The sequence below is a fragment of the Vigna unguiculata genome, chromosome 11 (assembly GCF_037176805.1).
Source record: "Vigna unguiculata cultivar grain cowpea cultivar isolate G323 ecotype 2 chromosome 11, ASM3717680v1, whole genome shotgun sequence".
Taxonomy (NCBI): domain Eukaryota; kingdom Viridiplantae; phylum Streptophyta; class Magnoliopsida; order Fabales; family Fabaceae; genus Vigna; species Vigna unguiculata.
In genome coordinates this window covers 30,580,009-30,602,006 of record NC_140802.1, presented here as the reverse complement: position 1 = coordinate 30,602,006, position 21,998 = coordinate 30,580,009, and the positions used below count along the sequence as shown (strand labels likewise).

General features: G+C 32.3%; 1 protein-coding gene, 2 long non-coding RNA genes and 1 pseudogene across 3 annotated transcripts; 1 reads left to right on the top strand and 3 right to left on the bottom strand.

Moving 5' to 3' along the window:
• Window positions 1-602: 602 nt before the first annotated feature.
• Window positions 603-1,290, bottom strand: LOC146881755 (uncharacterized). The gene is made up of 2 exons (XR_014986216.1): window positions 910-1,290; window positions 603-825 (listed from the first exon to the last, which is right to left on the bottom strand). It is a non-coding gene; the product is annotated as an uncharacterized LOC146881755 (long non-coding RNA).
• A 4,221-nt stretch (window positions 1,291-5,511) lies between these two features.
• On the top strand, window positions 5,512-6,874 carry LOC114168940 (uncharacterized). The gene is made up of 3 exons (XR_003600791.2): window positions 5,512-5,641; window positions 5,729-5,887; window positions 6,712-6,874. It is a non-coding gene; the product is annotated as an uncharacterized LOC114168940 (long non-coding RNA).
• Window positions 6,875-11,888: 5,014 nt separating this feature from the next.
• Window positions 11,889-12,616, bottom strand: LOC146881754 (uncharacterized; annotated as a pseudogene).
• Window positions 12,617-13,573: 957 nt separating this feature from the next.
• On the bottom strand, window positions 13,574-16,201 carry LOC146881753 (uncharacterized). The gene is made up of 2 exons (XM_085668707.1): window positions 13,894-16,201; window positions 13,574-13,807 (listed from the first exon to the last, which is right to left on the bottom strand). The coding sequence occupies exons 1-2, from the start codon at window positions 14,950-14,952 to the stop codon at window positions 13,574-13,576; spliced, it is 1,293 nt and encodes a 430-aa protein (XP_085524833.1). The 5' UTR covers window positions 14,953-16,201.
• Window positions 16,202-21,998: the final 5,797 nt, after the last annotated feature.

Below are 21,998 nucleotides of genomic sequence, written 5' to 3'. Positions count from 1 at the left end.
GTATAAAATACTTATTGAAATAATCCTTCATCTTTTGGCCTTACTCTCTTCGATAAAGCATTTTAGCGACCACCTATTTTGGTCGCTAAAAAGCTTAAAATCGATCGCAAATCCTTTAGCGACCGAAATAGCAACCAAAAATATGTAGTTGCGAAAACCTTGGTGGCAAACTCATTAGTGACTGAATTGAAATGTGGTCGCTAAATAGCTACTGAAATTTTGGTCGCTAATTCGTCGCTAAAAGTATTGGTCACCTTTTGCTATGGGAGACCAATTTAGCCACAAAAATTGTTGGTGACTAATTCGGTCGCAAAAAGAAAAATTTATTGGTCGCTAACTTGAATATAAAATTTATTAAATTTAAAAATTTTCGGTTACTAATTTAGTTCCAGATGGTAACCAAAAATAGAAACATCTAGCGACCAATATAATTCGGTGGCTAAATAATTAACAAAAAAAATATAACTAATATATTACAATGACTACTTTTATATACATAATTTTGTGTGTTTATATACAATATTTTGACTTCATTATAAATAATTTTCTTCTCTTATTATAAATACTTCAAATTTAATTATACTAAATAACAATCAACTTAAATATATAATGAGTAAATAGTATAAAAATTAAAAACGTACATATTACATGATTCAACATAAAAACAATGAAAATAATTTTACAAAAATAAGTATGTAAGTTTTGAAATCATCATACAAGTAAAATTACAAGTGCTATACATCACTAAACTGGTCTACTTTATTATCTCTCTGATAATGCTACTACTTTGGCTTCAAGAGTCGGAAACCGCTTCAATCCCAATACCTACAATCATTGTCATATTTAAATAAAATCATATTACTTCTTTCACACCATCAGCGGCCAAAAATAAATAAATTTAACTCAAACCTGTAGTTTGGCAATTGAATTTCTCACTACTTCCTGCAGTACCAACTGAACCTGCCACAAATATAGCATATAGCTTAAGTATCAGGATTACCAGTAGTTAGCTAAGTATAATAAGGATTGAAGTTGGTCCAAAGAAACCATAAAAAAGATGAATAATGAAGCAAATTTCTTCTGATCGAAGCCAACAAAGAGTGTAGAAATTAAAGAACAACATATTTAACACCATCAACAACAAAGCCAAAAACCTAAAAAAATGGGTATAATAGCATGCAATTGTAGAATTAATTAGTAACTACCAATTGTTTATCACGCAAGTGATGAAAACCATCTTTGATCAATAAAAGCTACACATATATCATCAAAATGAGACAATATTTTCTGTGGGAGAAGAAGGCACAATGGCTTAATTAAAAAATTAATTAAGAGCATGAACAAAATGTGTGCATATATTAAAGATATATATATATATATATATATATATATATATATATATATATATATATATATATATATATATATATATATATATATATATATATATATATATATATATAATTGGCCAATGTGTCTTAAGCTACTTGGTAGCCACGAGTTTCCTAAAAAGAAAAGAATTTAAAAACTATAACATATATTTGACATAAGACCAAAAACAATGTGGAATTTACTATTTGACAATTGTTTATTGTTGTAACCAATAGTTCTTTAACTAATATTTTTTTTATTCCTCTTATGGCCACCTATTTGTACCTTTGTTGCTAAAACTAAAATATTTTCATGGGTTGTTATGGCTAAAACTAAATTTAATTTTTTTCCTAGTTAGGATGCTTCTTCTTACTTGCATCATACTTCTTTTATTTTTTTATAAGAATTAATTAATTGATAATGAAATAGTAAGAAAGTGTGTATGAACATGGGTACTCTAACATCCTAGACGGATATTACTTATTTAAGATAATTTAATTATAAATAACCAAATAGATAACATTTATTCAACACATTTCCGAGACGCGGGAAAAAAATTATTATAAGCGCCAAAATGTTTAAAACATCACTATAATTCGTCAATACATAACCAAATCAAAAGTCAAATGAACCATCTAGATTATAACTTCATAAAAATAATAGTAGAAAATAAAAACCATGCAAAATTCCCAAGTTGGCCCCCTCTCCGGCTCTAAGTATCCACGGACTTATCTGCATCAACATCTTCTCTCATGTAACGAGATACATGATCATCGCCAAACACACACAGGTAGGGTGAGCTCAAATAAAAAAAAAAGAAAGGCAATATACAATAAAGTACTGATTTTAAACCCATTATGTAAGACCCGTGGAAATTAATTAATTAATTAATTAATTAATTAATAAAGGCGGGTGGTGGGAACTTTAATGACATTAAATGTTAATTGGTATGATGTGGAAAAGTACTAGCTCAAGTGGTTGATAATATTTTATTGTGTGAGAGGATTTGGGTTCAAGTCCTATGTATGCCATTTGTATGTTATTTGATTTGTTATTATTTTGATAATATATTTGTGCCTAGTGAGTGATAGTATAATCATAGTATTTTGATAATTATCACTTATGTATTGAATTGGTGTTGGTATGGTCATGGGTTCTGCCCAGATAAAAGTCTTATACTCGTTGTTTAGATATGTGGAACTCGTTCCCTCATCCCTAATAGTGTGTTTTAGAATAATGAAACTTGTTTATAAAACTTTCTATTTATATAAATCTTTTTAATATTAAAATAAATGAGTCTCGTTATTTTTAAACCATTATCAATTCTAAAATTTCAATTTCTAAGTCTTCACAATTATTATTATAATTTCGTACACAATTTATTATATTAGTTTATTAATTATTTTTTTGTTGGAAATATTCATTTAGATTATAGTCAATAGTCTTATGGGTATTGCCTAAACACGTCCTTGTTTTGACAGAAAATCCTCGCATTGACTAAGTATGGGTATGGGTATGGAAAATCTCCGACTTTTTCAATTGGGTATGACGATATGCCCTGTCACTATTTAAATTATTAAAATATTCTTAGTCAATTAAGTAACCTAATATATATATATATATATATATATATATATATATATATATATATATATATATTTATATTACATTACTATACACTTTCTATTTTTTATTTCTTCTAATTGTTTGGTTCGTCATGAAATTCATTTGCATATCCAATATATTTTTTATCTTATCATAACATTTATGCAATTATGTTCAAATGATGTATGTTAATTAAATATTTTTTATGTCTCACATTTGAATATTTATATTATTTTTTAATATTTTATTTATTGTATATTTTCTTTTCACACGAGAATGTTTAACACTTCAATTTAAATGTTTAATAGCATAAACCTTTCATTTATTAGGTAATATAAAAAAATTATTTTCTTTACTCTATAACATTAGATATGTATCACACCTAGCCGGTTCCGCTAGCTTATCAACACATATCATCCTTGACCGATAACTCATATCGGACAAGGCTGGGGGACTGGTGTACCACACCTAGCCAAACTCGACCAAATAAGTAAACAATGTGCATATCAAGGCAGCCAAGTATCCAGCCTAGGCCGAGTTAGCCTAACTTGTACCGGTTTTAACCTAAACTAAACATCTAAGGAGACAACCTGCACCTCATATCACCAACATAAGCCATCAAGGCAAGTAGCCGGCCTAGACCGACTACTCCAGCATATCCGATAAGATTAGAGCCTAGGCCGACCACTTCAATAAACTCAGTATGATGGAAGCCCCCGCGTTCAATAAACCTTAAGGGCCTGGGTTAAGGCCCAGGCCCACTCACAGCCCAAGTTAGAGCCCAAGTCAAGACCCAGCCCATGGGATGATCAGACATCATTAATGCTCTATAAATACACGTGGACCCCAGCAATTAAAGGTACACATTCATTAATCACTGATTTGACTCTCTGAGAGCTTTGACTTACTTGAGCTTCGGAGACTCTTCTGTAGGTAACCCCTCCTGGGTTCAAGCCGACATGTATCGAATGGGAAGATGCCAACTGAAGAGATAGCAGACTACATGATAAGGTGATACTCGTGCCTAACTCATCTTGTTTGTCTTCTGCAGGGAACAAGATCAATTACTAAAATCAGTTAGTTTATCATTAATTATCTTTATATATCAATTCCCACTTTTTTTAAAATTTAATTAAAACTATTATTACAATTTATGAAATTCAGTTAATTATTAAGTTTCTTTAATTTATTAATTATTAGTTGTTTAGACTATCTGTATAACATTAAATCAATTACTAAACATGTGCCACAGTCTTTATTTTTTCAATAAAATAATCTTAGTTCGGTAATTATTAAGATTATGCTCAAATTAATAATTTTTAATTGAAATTATGGTGATTATAGTATAATTTTAATTGGTTTTACTATTAATTTGAGTTATTATTAATATAATTAAATATACCTGTTATTAATTAAAATTATTATGATTAGTGTAATTAATAATTAATTACTATTAATATTTATAGATGTATAAAATTTATACATCTATAAAATACTTACATACGTAATTAATATCTGGTATAATTTTATGTAATGTAATATCTGGTGTAACACTAATGTAAAAAGTTTTCTCTTGTAAGAAAATGTAATGTCAGCATGTCCAAATTATAAGTCTTCATTTAGTGAGTTTGGTTTCCTCTTGTCTGATTATTTACTGTGCATATGTACTGTTTGAGAGGAAGGATGGGTGAAAATGAAAGAAACCTGGTTGCTTTCAGGGATCACAATTCATTTGTGCAGATGAATTTAAAGAAAAATGAAATATTTTAATTTTTACATAGATTAAGAGATATGAAGAAAAGATAACTCAACACCTATAATTTTACTTAAATGTCCATTAATTTTATTTAAATTTCAACTTAATAATTATGTTTTTACTCAAATTCCTATAATTTTTCTTTAAATTCCAAATATTAAAATAAAAAAATTAATAATAATAATAAATTATTATTATTATTATAACTAAATTTTATGAATAATTAATAATAACAATAATAATATTAATTGTATTAATAATAATAATAATAAAAATAACATGGTCAATAACAATAATAATAACTATTAACTAATAATAATAATAATAATAATAATAATAATAACATGGTCAATAACAATAACAAAAACTATTAAATAATAATAATAATAATAATATGGTCAATAACAATAATAATAACTATTAAATAATAATAATAATAACACTAAAATTAATAATAATAATTAAATTTTGTAATCTATTAAAACGTTTTTTTATTCATTACATCTATTAAAAAAACAACCTCACCTTTTCTTTTCTATTCATTCAAATTCATCCACGTTCACTCACTCTCCTTAAATTATCTTTAGAAACAAACACTTAATAATAATAATAATAATAATAATAATAATAAAAATAATAATAATAAATTATTATTATTATTATTATTATTAATACACAATATTAAACACTGTATTTATTACGAAACTGCTTACATTACTACCTCGTTGTTGTTCAGTACGTTGCATTTAATATGACCTTCACACTTTTCCTATAAATAAAAGAGATCAACCTTAAATTATTACAGCAAACATAAACATTTCAAATTTTGAAACATTATGAGAGATATGTCAAAGAATTCGTTCATATTAGCATTTTTATTTGTAATTCTTGCCACAGAAGTTTATTATGGTATTTATTTTCTCTTTATCTTATGTTTTCTGAATGTTATTTTGTCTGGTACATACCTATAATAAAAACATACAATTATTTTTATAGGTCATTCATTTTCGAAGGAAACAAACACAGAAGATGTTGTTATAACTATAACTCCATGTCAAACAAAGCAGGATTGTATTCGCAATATTCGTTCGGTAGGATGCGGTGCTTCAGTAGTTCATTGTTTCGACGGATATTGCCGTTGTAATCATATATCAGGTATTTAAATTTTTATTTTTTTTTACAATTAAATATAATATGTTGATATAAAAGTTAAACAAATATATAATATTTGTCAAATCGAATGTGTTGAAGTCTTGTTTATTTGGGATTTCAAAAGTTCGGTGATAAAATTGGAATGATATTTTAAATTAATATGAAGTTATTTCTAACTATTTTTCAATTTTTCGATTTATAATATTTCATCTCACTGATGGTCAGAACATCCAAATATTCATTGATTGTTTTAAATTGCAGTCAGCCAATCTTTTTTAAATATTTTTCTGAAAGGAATCTAATTCTCTTTAAAAGCTTGGATATTAGATTTCATTTCATCTCTTCATATCTCAACATTTGAAATTATAAAATTTAATCAGAGTTTAAATTCAAACCGTAATGAACTATTCTCGTATATGAAATTTAAGTGTTCTTATATTTTTAAAGAAAATAATGTTATGTGGATAAATTGACTGTTATAAGATGGGAAGAAAAAAAGTATGTAAAAGCATTCTTTTATGTTATTTAGAAGATTGTTTTTTATTTTTTTCATAATAGATATTAATTTCTAGTATTTAGAATTTCTTAATTTTGTTTTTTGGTTAAAAGTCTTTTTTTTATAATTTTTTATATGAAATAGGTTTGCCCCCATATTTTTTATTTTAATTTTGTTTTAATAATATTTTTCACGTAAAAACATTATGTTTAGCATGAGTTTAATAAACAAAATTAAAATTTTAATTATTGTCAGTAGTCTCTAGTATGTTTTTTACATTGAATGTTTTATTTTATTTAGTTATTAACATTAAAATTATTTAATTTTGCAGGTAATTTGTTTCCGAGAGAACCACTAGGAGAGAACCACTAGAAGAGGCAGGAGTGAGTGATTCTACACATGAAACATTTTAAATGAATGTATGGTTCTAGCCAAAATAATATTGATCTGTATGGTTCATTATTGAATTATATAAAAGTCAATAAGAAATAAATAAATTTTCATTTCTTTCATGCACATAATGCACTAGCTTCCAAATAACCCAAGTAAATAATAAATAATAAAAGTTTTATTCACAAACACACACCCCATCGTCCAAAAGTCACTATCCAGCAAAAGGGCGGAACTAAATGAATTTCATGCACTTCTTCCAAAAAAATAATTAAATTCTCATTACTATTTTTAAATTTAATGGGTATCAAATATTTATCTCATTTTCATTTTCATCAGATAATAAATATATATTCATATTTTATTTATATCTATTTTCTTATTATTTCAATATCGATTAATTATTTTTTAATAATAAAAAATTAAGATAAAGGAAATATAATATTATTAAATATTTAATATAAAAAGAAAGGTATTTTCCTTACTTATATATCAAATATTTTAAAAAAACTATCATTGTATACATTTTAAATTAGAGTACGAAGTAAATTTTCATGACAACCAAAATATTTATTAAATTACAAATACTAATAAAACTTAGTTGATAAAATTTAAAAATATTTTTTAAAACTATAAAAGGAAAATAAATATTCAAATTGAAAAATGTTTTAAATGTCTCTTAGTTCAATTTTTAAATCCTTATGAAATCTATTTTTGTATACAGTCGTAAAAATTATAATACACCAGTTGATTAAAATCATACAAAAAACAAAGATTAAACTAATAGTTAAATTTTAACAGATATTTCATCTTTTAGACTTAATATATGTTAGATGGTGATGAAAATGAATAATGACAAATACATTAAATTATTATATTATAGTAAATAAAATTTATTTACACAATTATAAGGATATAATTACACTTAAGATAATGAATTTGAAAATAAAAATAGTTATATAAGAAATACCAATATAGTATTCTACATGATAAAAATAAACACAAATAAAAATATTAAAAATAATATCAATTGTGTGTATTAGAAGTAAATCGCATAAAGGAAAACAAAAGTATAAGTAAGGGTATGATAAGATAAAGAATAAATTCGAGATCTAAAAAAACTTTTCAAAAAATATTAACTTATTCTTGGATAGATAAAAAAATTGTTTTACCAAGACAAAATAGTTTTTCAAATGAAATAAAAAGTAATAATAATAAATGGAGAGTTAAAAATTCTAATGTGAAAAAAAAATACACAATAAAAATATTCAAATAAGACATTAAAAATATTTAATTGGCATACATTATTTGAACACAATTGCACAAAGGTTGTGATAAGAAGAAAAATATCTTAGAGATATGAATGAATTTCATGACAAATCAAACAATTAAAAGAAATAAAAAAATAGAAAGTGTGTAATATATATATATATATATATATATATATATATATATATATAAAAGGTTACTTAATAGACTATAACTATTTTAATAATTTAAATGAGAACAGGATGAGGGCGGGGATAAGTAGTATGGCGGGTGTGAGGACGAGACAATATGGATATGTACATACCCATCTCCATCCCCATCCCCATATCGATTGAAAAAATCAAATATTACTCATACTCATACCCGTACACAGTCAAAGTGGAGATTCCACGTCAATTGGCCGATTTGTTTACTAAACCTTTAGCTCGTGACAGATTTAATAATCTAAGAATTGAATTATTGATATTGGATATGAAAAATATGCTTTACAATCTTCTAGCTTTTCAATCTTATAATTACATGTGTTATTTTGGTTTAAAGAGCTAATGTGTATGTCACAACTTTATAAGTTGAGTTGGTCAAAACTTCATCACACGAAAAAGTACAAAGTTTGTTATTCCAATTTTTGCATTAGCTAATGTTGCTTTTTCTAACCTCTTCGACCATAGACACTACAAAAAAAAATAGATATTACCGACGGCTGAGATCCGTCGATAACAACATATATTCGTTTGTAAACTACTTTTTCCAACAGATTTCTGACGGGTTGAAATCCGTCAGTAAAAGGGTCGTAGATAACACTTACCGACGGATAATGTCCGTTGGTAAATACATGAGTGTGGTGCAGCATTTTCCGACAGATTGTCGACGGAATAATCCGTCGGTAATTTCAAAACAATTTTCCAATGCATTTTGTATTCGCACAGCCACAAAATTTATCAAACCTGTAATCTGACAAATACAATTAGACATGCCCATCTTATAATTATCCCTAACCAATCCAAACATGTATCTTATATATACATCACACGCATACGCATAAATATTTTAAGAGTCTGCATATAAAAGTGAAATAAAGATAAACATCTATCAATCACAATCTCATAGGTTATGTTTAACTAATGTAAAAGCAGACATAAGTAACAAACTCAGTATAGAAAAAGTCCTAATAATCTACATAATCATCTAAATGATTTTCTTTTGCAGGCTCTTCTTGTTGCTCAATCTGTGGCTGGACTCGAGTGGGTTGTTGTTGGGGCAGTGTTGGGTTGGACTGTTGTTGTTGAAGACCGGTGTGGGCATCAACAGGTAGAAAGGCCATGACTAGATTTTGGAAGTTTTGAAACTGACTTCTCAAATTTTCATAAGCCTGATCACGTTCTTCTAGTCGGTTCACGACCTCCTCAACATTACTGGAAGAAGATGCTTGTTGTTTATGGATACCTCTTCCAGCGGTGTAACCTTTGTCAAGTTCTTCAGTGCCATAAAGTCTTCCTTTATTTTTTCTGCCGACAACGTCAACCCAACACTGTGTCCTAATGACGTCTTCCTTATCAGCATCATCATTATGCTTTGACGCATCAGCACATGACCCTTGCTCAGATCTGACCTGTGAGAGTCTAGTTGAAAATTCTTCATGTTAAAGAAAACAATGACAAATTAGTTAAATAAGGTACAACATTTAAGTTTAAAGGAAATAATAAATAGTAAAAGGATTTCCTTACATGTGTTCTTCGAGACCTTTCATCAACAAACTGGCCAGATCCCTTGCGAAGATGAGTTTGGTAAAATACCTCATCAATATATGCCTCTCGCCCCAACTCTTTTTCCTTTAACAAAATAAATGGTTATATGTATACATTGGTTTTAAAAGAAGTAAATTATATCATAATATGAAAATTAAAAAAATTAAGGTTTATACCATACGAAGGGCATGCTCATGAGTGGTAATGGAACCAGCTATGTGTAGGGTCCCACCCTTTTTTGAAGCTCTATTCTTTTGGGCTGTAATACATTTGTTGCGATAAGAAGGATAATTTCAATGTTCTAGCAATGGATTCTAGATATGGTCCCCAATCCAATAAGGGCGCTCTCCTACAATCCGGGCATCTCTAAACATCTCAGATAGCCTATGAGATGCTTTGGAGTGGAATTTTTTTTTAATTTGACCTTCATGCTCAGGTCTCCATTGAACCGACCTCTGTAAAAATAAATCAAGTACATATGATCTTGACAACACAATAAGCATGGTATTTAAAGTCTAATAGCAGTGAACATCTACTTTTCATTTGAAATACAAACATAAATACGGAATGAAAATAAGTTTCATAACGTTTTACCTTAAATCGTTGCTAGAAAGGTTCTTTCTCTTCTGGAGGTATGGCTCCCCATGATGGCCAAGGCGAAAGGAACTGTTGCTTAATAGATCTTGTGATTGCCTAAGAAGCAACTCTAGAAGGAACAAACCTAAATATAAATGCATAAAAGTCATCAAAAAGAAGGCAAGGAAAATAACAAGTCATGGAATACAAATTAGTATTTAAGATAATCAGATATTACCCTCGATTAAAAGGCTCAATCATCGGTCGCTCATGGAGAGGATGGTCAACATCATCAGCAGCTGAATTAGGAGCATCTATTGCAAGAGCAAATCAGAAGAGGGATTAGAGGATGAGGAAGGTCTACAAGAAGTGTGAACCACAACAGGGGATGATCTTGATGGGAAGGTTGTGGTGTGGAGGTAGGTGGTCCGGGAACCACAGTAGGGTGTGGTTAGAGGTGGCAAAACGAGCCAGCCATGCCCGTTTTGGCCCGGCCCACCAAAAACAGGCTAGGCTGGGATGGCCCGCCATCAGTAAACGGGCCGAAAACTGTAACCCGTCTCGCCTTCAGGTGAGCTGGCGGGCCGGCGGGCTAGCCCATCTTTTTTTTTTTTTACTTTTTTTAATTTTTTTAACTCTTTTAACTTTTTATTAAAATTTTGTTTATAAATTTATTTTATATATATAAATTTATTTATATAATATAAAAAAGTGTTATTTTTTAATTATTTTTAATTTTGAACATAAAAAATAAAAAAAAAATGGGCTGGCGGGCTGGCCTGTGGACTTGCCCGTTTTGGCTTGCTAAACTAGCGGGTCAGGCGGGCCCGGTTACAACGGGTTGACGGCTTGGAAATTCCAACCCGGCCTGCCCTTTTTTGGGCGGGCTGGTGGGTCGGCCTGGCGGGCCTAACCCATTTTGCCATTCCTAGGTGTGGTGTGGAGGTAAGTGGTGTGGGAACCACAATAGGATTTGGTGTGAAGGTAGGTGGTGCGAGAACCACAGTAGGGTGTGGTGTGAAGGTAGGTGGTGTAGGAACCATAGTAGGGTGTGGTGTGGAGGTAGGTGGTGCGAGTACCATGGTTGGGTCTAGTGTGGGTACCACAATAGGGTGTGGTGACAAAATGGATGTAGATGGTGTGGTAACCCCAGCTAGGTGTGGTGTGGGTACCCCAGTAAGTGATGGTGCTTGAATGGGCGCACTTTGTGGTATTTGGCCAGGAACCCTTATGATATACTTTGGTGGCTGTCTTCTTGGCTTTGTCTTCTTCCCTTTATCGGAACCAGATGGACGTCTAGGTGACATTGAACAATCAAACTATATAAAACCACAAAATTGAACATCAAATATCAATGAGATAGTTATTTTATAGTTTAAAATGACAAGTGTTATTTCACATTACCAACCACAAAATAATACTTTTATAAGTGAAATATTTAAAGTTTGTCAAAACATAATTAATGAATCTTTTACATAAATTTAACAATTACAACAACCACAACAACATCTCACAACAACTAAATAATTCAATCATCATTGTCATCATCCTCCTCATCATTTTTGTCATGATCGTCATACTCGTCGTCGTCGTCATCATCATCATCATCATCTTCTTCTTCTTCTTCTTCTTCTTCTTGGTCATCTTCATCTTCTTCGTCTTCTTCTTCTTCCTCTTCTTCTCCATCTTCTTCTTGTATTTCTCCTTCCAATTCTTCAGGAGCACCATCAAAGTCATGCAATGTAGATACACTTTCAACTTCGATTATTTCATGGGCATGTGACATTTCATCAACTTGATATGGAATATCCTCTTCCACCTCATTTGACTCAATGCGACCCCTAGGCTTAGTTTGTATCGCAACACACCAACCATTTTTGTCGATGCTCTGAAATGCTGGATATGGGACATAGTAAACTTGTCTAACATTATTAGCTAGAATGAATGGATCAAAAGGTCGATATCTTTTACTCATTTCAAGTTCAACAATATTATACCTAAGATTCACCCTTGTACCATCTCTAGAAGGATCAAACCATTCACAATAAAAAAAACTACTTTCTTTGGAGAAGTGCAACTATTGTACTCTAGCTCAAATATTTTATGAATTATTCCATAAAAATCATCATAACCACCCTCTGTAATGCCTTTGACGTACACACCACAGTTAATTGTCTTCTTTCCCTTTTACCATTCATTAGTGTGAAACTCGTATCCATTAACAAAGTATGTGTGCCATTCTTTTACGTATCTCATTGGCCAATTTGCCAAATCCCTTAAATCTTGATTTTTTAGACTTAATGGCGCATTATAAACCTACAAATATGCAACAATAAATTGTTACATGAATTTGGATAACAACAATTTGTTTAAGAAATAGGAGCATACATACTTGATGTTTGAACCAGTAAGGAAACTCTGAGTATATTCGAGCAGAAGCAATTCCTTCATGTACTTGGTTAGCCACAATGAATGAGCTACTAGATAATAATACAATTAATAAGTTTACCACGCCTAGCCAACTCGACCAAATAGTAATAAAACGATACATATATGCCAAAGCAGTCAAGTAATCAACCTAGGCTGAGTTGGCCTGAGCCTTACCAGCCTAAACCGATAACCTGAACGTCTAGAGGGACAACCTGCACAAGACGACACATGACCAATGTAAACCGCCAACAAAAATAGTCGGCCTAGGCTGGCTACTCTAAATATACTTAATAAAATCCAAGCCCCCTAGCGTTCAGTAGGTCTTCCTAAGGGTCTAGGTTAGGGGCCAGGCCCACTTACAACCCAAACTAGAGCCCAAGCCAAGGCCCGACCCATGACATAACCAAAGATGATTAATGCTCTATAAATACACGTGGACCCCAGTAATTAAAGGTACGCATTCATTACTTCATTAATCACTGATTTGACCTTCTGAGAGCTTTGACTTACATGAGCTTCAGAGTCTCTTTTGCAGGTAACCCCTCCTGGGTCCAAGCTGACATGTACCAACCGGGAGGAGGCCAATTGAGGAGATAACGGACTACATGGTAAGGTGACGCTTGTGCCTAACTCATCTTATTTGTTCTCTACAGGAACAATAAGTATATAAACTTCTTGATTAAGGTGCAAAGATTGAGATTAGAACATACTCAAGGTACGATTTAACTTCAGCGCAATTGATTACACATGGACATGAGCAAAATTGAATTCAACATCAATTAATCAATAAGTTAACTCCTTGCCTGCGTGACGAACAACTTCTTGAAACACTGATAATGTTGAGTCACATGTTTCATTTTGCCAGTGTGTTTCATTCCTAACATTGCTAGGCAACAAGATGAAGTTGTTGAAATAATGAGAACAAAAATATGTTGTTTTACGATGCAAGTAGGCTGCACAAATTGATCCTTCCACTCTAGCTTTGTTTTTTACATAACGTTTTGATTCCCCCCATAAATCTATAAAATGAAATGAATAGATTGTGATTTGAAACAAGAATAAAAGTCTAAAACATACAAAGATATAGTAATCATGGTTTATCATCTTTCAAATGGATACATCCACCTATATTGCACTGGCCCACCAAGCCATGTTTTATATGGCAAATGAACAAGGAGATGCTCCATTGAATCAAAGAACCCAGGAGGGAATATTCTTTCCAATTTGCAAAGAATAATTGGAATATTTTCCTCTAACATTTTCAGTGAATGCTCCTTTAGTGTTGTTGAGCACAAGTCTTTGAAAAAATGAGTAATTTCTATTAGAGGATTTAACACGTGCATTGGCAATGAGCTGAACGCAACAGGGAGTAATGTCTCCATGAAGACATGACAATCATGACTTTCTATACCATGAATACTACCCTTTTCGATATTAGCACATCTTGCCAAGTTTGAAGAATAACCATCTAGCATTCTTAGTTCTTTGATCCAACGACAAACTATTTTAGATTCATCTTTTGTGAAGGTGTAATTTTCTTTTGGTTTGAGTAACCGCCCGTTAGATTGTGGCTTCAACTGCAAGTCTTTTCGGCCACAATATAAAGATAAATCTTTTCTTGCCTTGTCATTATCTTTAGTCTTGCCACTAACATTCATCACGGTGTTGAAGATTTTGTCAAAGAAATTCTTTTCTATATGCATGATATCGAGATGATGTCTTAGCAAGTTATCTTTCCAGTATGGAAGATCCCAAAATATGCTTCTTTTGGTCCAATTATGCCACTCTCCATACCCATCTATCCTTGTCACACCAGTTTCAATCACTTTTGGATAATCTTTGACTCTTCTCCAAACTTGTGATGGGGTTAACCTAGGAGGTGGCCTATCGGTTTCAACTTCCCCTTTGCGAAATGCCTTTTTGTTTCTCCTAAATGGATGGTTAGTGGCTAAGAACCTCCGATGGCAGTCAAACCAACAACTTTTCCAACCATAATTCAATGTGAATGTCTTAGTGTGCTCCATGCAATGTGGACAAGCTAATCTACCATGTGTGCTCCAACCAGATAACATTCCATATGCAGGGAAGTCATTAATAGTCCACATCAAAGTCGCCCTTAAGGAAATTTTGCTTCCTTGAAACATCATGCGTCCAAATACCATTCCACAACTTATTCAAATAATCAATCAAAGGCTCCAAATAAACATTTATGGATGCCTTTGGATTATATGGACCTGGTATTAGACATGTTAAAAACATGAAAGGCTTTGTCATACATATCTCAGGTGGAAGATTGTATGGAGTAACAATCACATGCCAACAAGAATATGGTGAAGACGACGCCTGGATGTATGGATTAAATCCATCTGAACATAGACCAAGTCAAACGTTACGAGGATCACTAGCGAAGGATTCATGTTTTCGATCGAAGTGCTTCCAGGCTTCACCGTTAGATGGATGACGTAGCACTCATTGAGTTTTGTTCTCATAATGCCATGTCATGTGTTGTGTTGTTTCCATTGAAGCAAACATTCTTTGTAATCTTGGAATTATAGGCAAGTAGAACATAGATTTCAATGAAATTGGTTTTTTTTTCCTTCTTCCTGCATGGATTGTGTGATATCGTGCTTGTCCAAAAAATTTACATTCAAGCAAGGATGCATCATTTTTGCCATTATCGTTGTCTTAAAAAAGCATACACCCATTAACACAACAATCAATCTTCTTAGACTCTAATCCCAACTTTGAAACTAATCTCTTGGCTTCATAATAATTCTTTGGCAAATAATTATTTGGTGGTGTTAGATCTAAATAGATTTTTGCCATATTATTTAATGCTTGGTTGGGAATGTTCCAATTAGATTTGCGAGCCAAAAGTTTAACGCATACTGAATGTTTTGACTATGTTACCCCTTCAAATATAGGTTGATTTGCCTCTGCCAATAAATTGTAAAACCTATGAGTTGCTTCATTTGGAGACTCTTCTAAACGGCTATTGTCTTGTTCTTTAAATGAAGCATGTCGATTAAGAGCATCATTCACCATTTCTTGCATATACATAAATTGATCCATCTCAGAGGTGTGTGCAACAGTACTTGAACTATGAAGGCAATTTTCTTGTGCAGTCAAATCAACATAGGGCATTTCTTCACCATGAAATGTCCAAATCTTGTAATTTGGTATGAATCCTTTTTGGTATAGATGAACTTTAACCACCTCGTCTTTCAAAATTTTAGTGCATTGGCACTTTAAGCATAGGCATCTAATCCCTCCATCAAGAGCATAATATTTATATTGTCGAGCCGTCCGAACAATGTCTTCAACTCCTATGAGAAAATCTTCCTTCAAACCTCTTCTTCCAGGATAACAACGGTCATACATCCAACCACGGTGGATGGGAACTTCGGCCATGTCCTGGGACAAGCCAAAGGAGGAAAATGTTATGTTACACTATGCTAGTGCAACAAAGTACAATTATCAATCATGGGACTTAAGTAATAACCTATTACTACTTAAGCCCATGCATGTAGAAGGCAAAGATAGAGGGTGCACGAATAATTTCTTCATTCTAGCACACCTCTAGTTAACTTGATTTCAATTTTTGCACCAATTTTATAGTATTATTTTAGTCCAATAGCAATTCACATATACAATTGGATGAGAAATTCGGCCATGTCCTAGGACAAACCAAATGAGGAAAATGTTATGTTACACTGCATAAGTGCAACAAAGGACAATTATCAAACATTGGACTTAAGTAATAAACCTATTACTACTTAAACCCATGCATGTAGAAGGCATTGGATTTCAAGGTAGTTTACTTGATTTCAAGGTAGCAATTAGTATTTGCTATAATCATACTTCAATCATATATATTCAAACAACAAAAACAAATTACAATGAAAGCTACATACCAAAAACACCAGAGAAGGGTTGAGGTTGAGTCAAAGAAGAAGGAACTACAGAAGAAGATAGTAAATGTACCTGCAAAACAAGAAGCCATTTAGAAAGTTGACTAAACTTTGACTTTTTTATTTGAACCTTAAATGCAAGTGCAAACTGATGGAGAATGTTTAGGGTGCTTCAATACACGTTTTATGTAAGACCCATGAAAATTAATTAATTAAATAATTACTTAATTAATAAATGTGGATGGGAAGCGCCTTTATGGCATTAATTATGGTTTAATGTGGTGTGGAAAAGTATTAGCTCAAGTGGTTGAGAGTACTTTTATTGTGCGAGAGGAATTGGGTTCGAGTCCTATTGATGTCAATTTTGTGTTGTTGTTTTATTATTAATTTTTAATAATATGTATGAGGATGGAATTGATAATATAAACTATTATTGATTGGAGTGTATCACCAAATGTGAATTGGCATAGTGGTTGTGCTTGCCATTATGAGTGGAGGGTCATGAGTTCAAACCATTGTAGACGGAACTTAACCTTTATTTTTACTAAACTTAGCTTGGAATGAATGTGGAAAGGTAGAGAGAACCTAGCAGAATGGGGCCAGCCAAGAGGGTTGGGAAAACCACCAAATAATTAACCTTGAAGGTGAATTAAAACCACAATAAAGCCCAATGTCATTTTATTTTTAAAACCCATTTTAAAGACACCTATAAAAGGCAAATTTTAGGTAAAAAGAAGGGTTTCTGCAATTGTTTTGTGGTAGCTTGAGAGGAGAGCGAAATTGGAGAGTGAGAGGTTGAATTAGGTGTGCAAAGGGCTGAAGCAAGGTATTGGTGAACAAGGAACTTCCTCTTTGTATCAATCTTATTCCAAAATAAAGGTTATGGGAGCTGAATTGTAATTGTATGCTTTTGGTCATATTGCATCCTTGTGATGCTGTTTTGCCATGAAATTTCGTGTTTCCCATGAGAGGAATTAAGGGTTGGTATTTGGGTACTATTCTATTGGTGTTTTTTTTTTACCTAAATGTATGATTATGATGGATGTTTGCACTATGTACGCTGCTACTGTGAAAATTTGAGGGTTGGGGGACAATATTGTATTTAAATTATGTTGTATGTTTGCTGCAATCGATACAAGCTGCTTTGGTATGAAGTGGAGTGTGAATCGGTATTTTGGTTGTTGTTGTTGCGTGCGTGGTCAGTGTAGGAGTCTGCATTTCTCGCTCAGGCGAGCTAGGCTCGCCTAGGCGAGATTAGTAGAGACGCAAACCCTGTTGCCACACGAGCTTCTCGCTCAGGCAATGAGGATTGGGTTTGAGTGACACCTACACTCGCTTAGGCGAGTGAGGTTCGCCTAAGCGAGGTAGTGATGAAGTTTGCGCGTGTTGAGCGCAACTTCTCGTCTAGGCGAGGGGTTTTGTGGGTATTGAGCTAACCAGGGTCTCGCTCAGGCGAGACGGTCTCGCCTAAGCGAGATGTCGCGATCAAGTTGGATGTGTGCTTGCATTATAGCTCAGGCGAGACTGAATTGGGTGTTTGGGCGAGAGATGATCTCGCTAGGCGAGAGGATCTCACCTAAGCGAGATAACGTGATGAGGTTGTTGTTTTAAGCTCACTTAGGCGAGGTAAATTAGCCTAAGTGGGGCTAAGGGTTTAGCCTATGCGAAATTCCATGTTTGTGTGCTTGTGTGTGTGATTTGGCTACTTTATCCTAGGTATAGGATGTACATGCATGTGGTGTAGTGTTTGGGCTTGAAGGACTAAGTCCAATAGGGGTCTGAGATATGCTTGGTGGTTGGACACATGATGGGCATGAAACTGGTTGAGTTCCCGTCGGCTACTATTGGGCGAGGAGTCCATAGTATGGTGCTTGCGTGCGTGCCAGGGTCCAAGTTATAAGGCTTGGATGATTTACTACAGGCGAGGAGTCTGTAGGGCAGGACTATGAGCGGGATAGGCTCATAGGGTTGGACCACGAATGAGTTAGTTTCGTGGTAGCACAGTGGAGTCCCAAGACTTAGTTCATGCATATGATAATGAGATACTTAATTTTGTTATTTTGGGATGGGTGGCATATTTATTTCATGTATTTGTTTATATATATATATATATATATATATATATATATATATATATATATATATATATATATTGTGCATAGCTCACCCTTTCTGTGTGTGTGGCGATGATCGAATAACTCGTTATCCGGGAGCAGATGATTTGACAGGTGGGCCAGGAGATGCCTAAACTCGAAGCGAGGGATAACCGGGAATTTTGTTTATATGTTATTATTTTGGTTTTTGAGATAAAGATGTAAACCTTTGGGAGCCATGTGAATATTGTTTTAGTTTTATAAATTATGAACTCCTGGTTTTTATGACTTATATATTAAAGTTTTAAATTTCCCGTGCTTTTGGGAAATAGTTTATATTAAATGCGGTATTTATTTTATTTTGAATTTTATTTATTAAAAATTAGTAATATTCCTTAGGGATGTTACATATTATAATTAACAAAAGAAAGGTGGAGAAAAGATCACAACTCAGAATTAACAAGGTGATTCGAGTTTGCCTAGTCAAAACCCAAAAAATAAACTAGAAATTGGCCAAAATGAGCTAAGACTACAAAATTAGCAAAGGAATTGTTAAGCAATGATGCAAACACAATATAATTAGTATAAGAATCATGAAAACTAAGGCCAAAGTGAGGAATAACATGGAAAACAAAAATTCATATGTGGAGGCTAACTTTATGCATAAGTAGTCTACCACTCACAACATAGTTAATGTTTTTCTCATTGAATTAGAGTGATTAACTTTGTGGCTTAGTTTGATGCAGAAACAGTGATCCCATGGCAGAAAATGCAGCTGAAACGGTGTCCAAAATAAACACTAAATAGGATGAAAACTTGCTAAGTTGACCATGAGTTGACTTTTTGTATTTTTGCTCTAATATGATATCTATGAAAAATGGTAAAAACAGAACCAAGAACCTACTCAACAAACTTAAAATGACAAAAGAAACCTAAGAAATAACTCAAAACTGAAATCCTACCTAAAACTCAAACTTTTACTACCTAACACCTCTAGAAAGACACTAAAACTAGGCTAAAAACTATCGTTACGCTAAATCATGGGTAGAAGTGGATAGAAACTACCTAGACAAGGTTAAAATGACTTAAGAAAACTTAATCCTAACACACAAACTGCCTCCGAAGAGATTTACACAAAAGCACTACCTAAAACAGAGACTAGTCTACTAAATTAAGTCTTTTCTATGTGCATGTACTACCCTAACCTATGCAACTTTAATCTAACTATCCACACAAGTTTCCAATGCCAAAATATGACTACAAAACAACTCACACGACTAAAAACAACAACAACTCGAAATCTAGGTCCTTAACACCTAAAACTACCACTAAACTATGATAAAACTGCAAAAATTTAGAAATTAAGTACACTAGTGCATATAACTATTACAAAACTACTTGGACAAGTTCTAATTAACAAAAGAAAGGTGGAGAAAATATCACAACTCAGAATTAACAAGGTAATTCGAGTTTGGCTAGTCAAAACCCAAAAAAAGAACTAGAAATTTGCCAAAATGAGCTAAGACTACAAAATTAGTAAAGAAATTGTTAAGCAATGATGCAAACACAATCTAATTAGTATAAGAATGATGAAAACTTAGGCCAAAGTGAGGAATAACATGGAACACGAAAGTTCATATGTGGAGGCTAACTTATGTGACTTAGTTTATGCATAAGTAGTCTACCACTCACAACTTAGTTAATGTTTTTCTCATTGAATTAGAGTGACTAACTTTGTGGCTTAGTTTGATGCAGAAACACTGATCCCATGGCAGAAAATGCAGCTGAAATAGTGGCAAAAATAAGAACTAAATTGGATGAAAACTTGCTCAGTTGAGCATGAGTTGACTTTTTTACATTTTTGCTCTAATATGATAACTATGAAAACTGGTAAAAGCAACACCAAGAACCTACTCAACAAACTTAAAATGACAAAAGGAACCTAAGAAATAACTCAAAATTGAAATCCTACCTTAAACTCAAACTTTCACTACCTAAAACCGCTTAAAAAACACTAAAACTAACATAAAAAATATGGTTATGCTAAATCATGGGTAGAAGTGGATAGAAACTACCTAGACAAGTTTAAAATGACTTAAAAAAACTTAATCCTAACAAACAAACTGCCTCCGAAGAGATTTACACAAAATCACTACCTAAAACCAAGACTAGTCTACTAAATTAAGTATTTTCTATGTGCATGTACTACCCTAACCTATGCAACTTTAGTCTAACTATCCACACAAGTTTCTAATGCCAAAATATGACTACAAAACAACTCACACGACTAAAAACAACAACAACTCGAAATCTAGGTCCTTAACACCTAAAACTACCACTAAACTATGCTAAAACTACAAAAATTTAGAAATTAAGTACACTAGTGCATATAACTATTATAAAACTACTTGGACAAGTTCTAATTAACAAAAGAAAGGTGGAGAAAATATCACAACTCAGAATTAACAAGGTAATTCGAGTTTGGCTAATCAAAACCCAAAAAAAGAACTAGAAATTCGCTAAAATGAGCTAAGACTACAAAATTAGTAAAGGAATTGTTAAGCAATGATGCAAACACAATCTAATTAGTATAAGAATGAAGAAAACTTAGGCCAAAGTGAGGAATAACATGGAACACGAAAGTTCATATGTGGAGGCTAACTTTTGTGACTTAGTTTATGCATAAGTAGTCTACCACTCACAACATAGTTAATGTTTTTCTCATTGAATTAGAGTGATTAACTTTGTGGCTTAGTTTGATGCAGAAACAGTGATCCCATGGCAGAAAATGCAGCTGAAACGGTGTCCAAAATAAACACTAAATAGGATGAAAACTTGCTAAGTTGACCATGAGTTGACTTTTTGCATTTTTGCTCTAATATGACAACTATGAAAACTGGTAAAAACAGTACCAAGAACCTACTCAACAAACTTAAAATGAAAAAAGGAACCTAAGAAATAACTCAAAACTGAAATCCTACCTAAAACTCAAACGTTTACTACCTAAAACCTTTAAAAAGACACTAAAACTAGGCTAAAAACTATGGTTATGCTAAATCAGGGGTAGAAGTGGATAGAAAATTTAAGAAAACTTAATCCTAACACACAAACTGCCTCCGAAGAGATTTACACAAAATCACTACCTAAAACCAAGACTAGTCTACTAAATTAAGTATTTTCTATGTGCATGTACTACCCTAACCT

Bases quoted from the DNA above. Each gene is read 5' to 3' on its own strand.
- LOC146881753 (XM_085668707.1), bottom strand. From the start codon at position 14,952: ATGGTATTTGGACGCATGATGTTTCAAGGAAGCAAAATTTCCTTAAGG. The intron at 13,808-13,893 runs TGATAAACCATG...CATTTTATAGAT, and splicing joins GGATGTATCCATTTGAAAGA to TTATGGGGGGAATCAAAACG.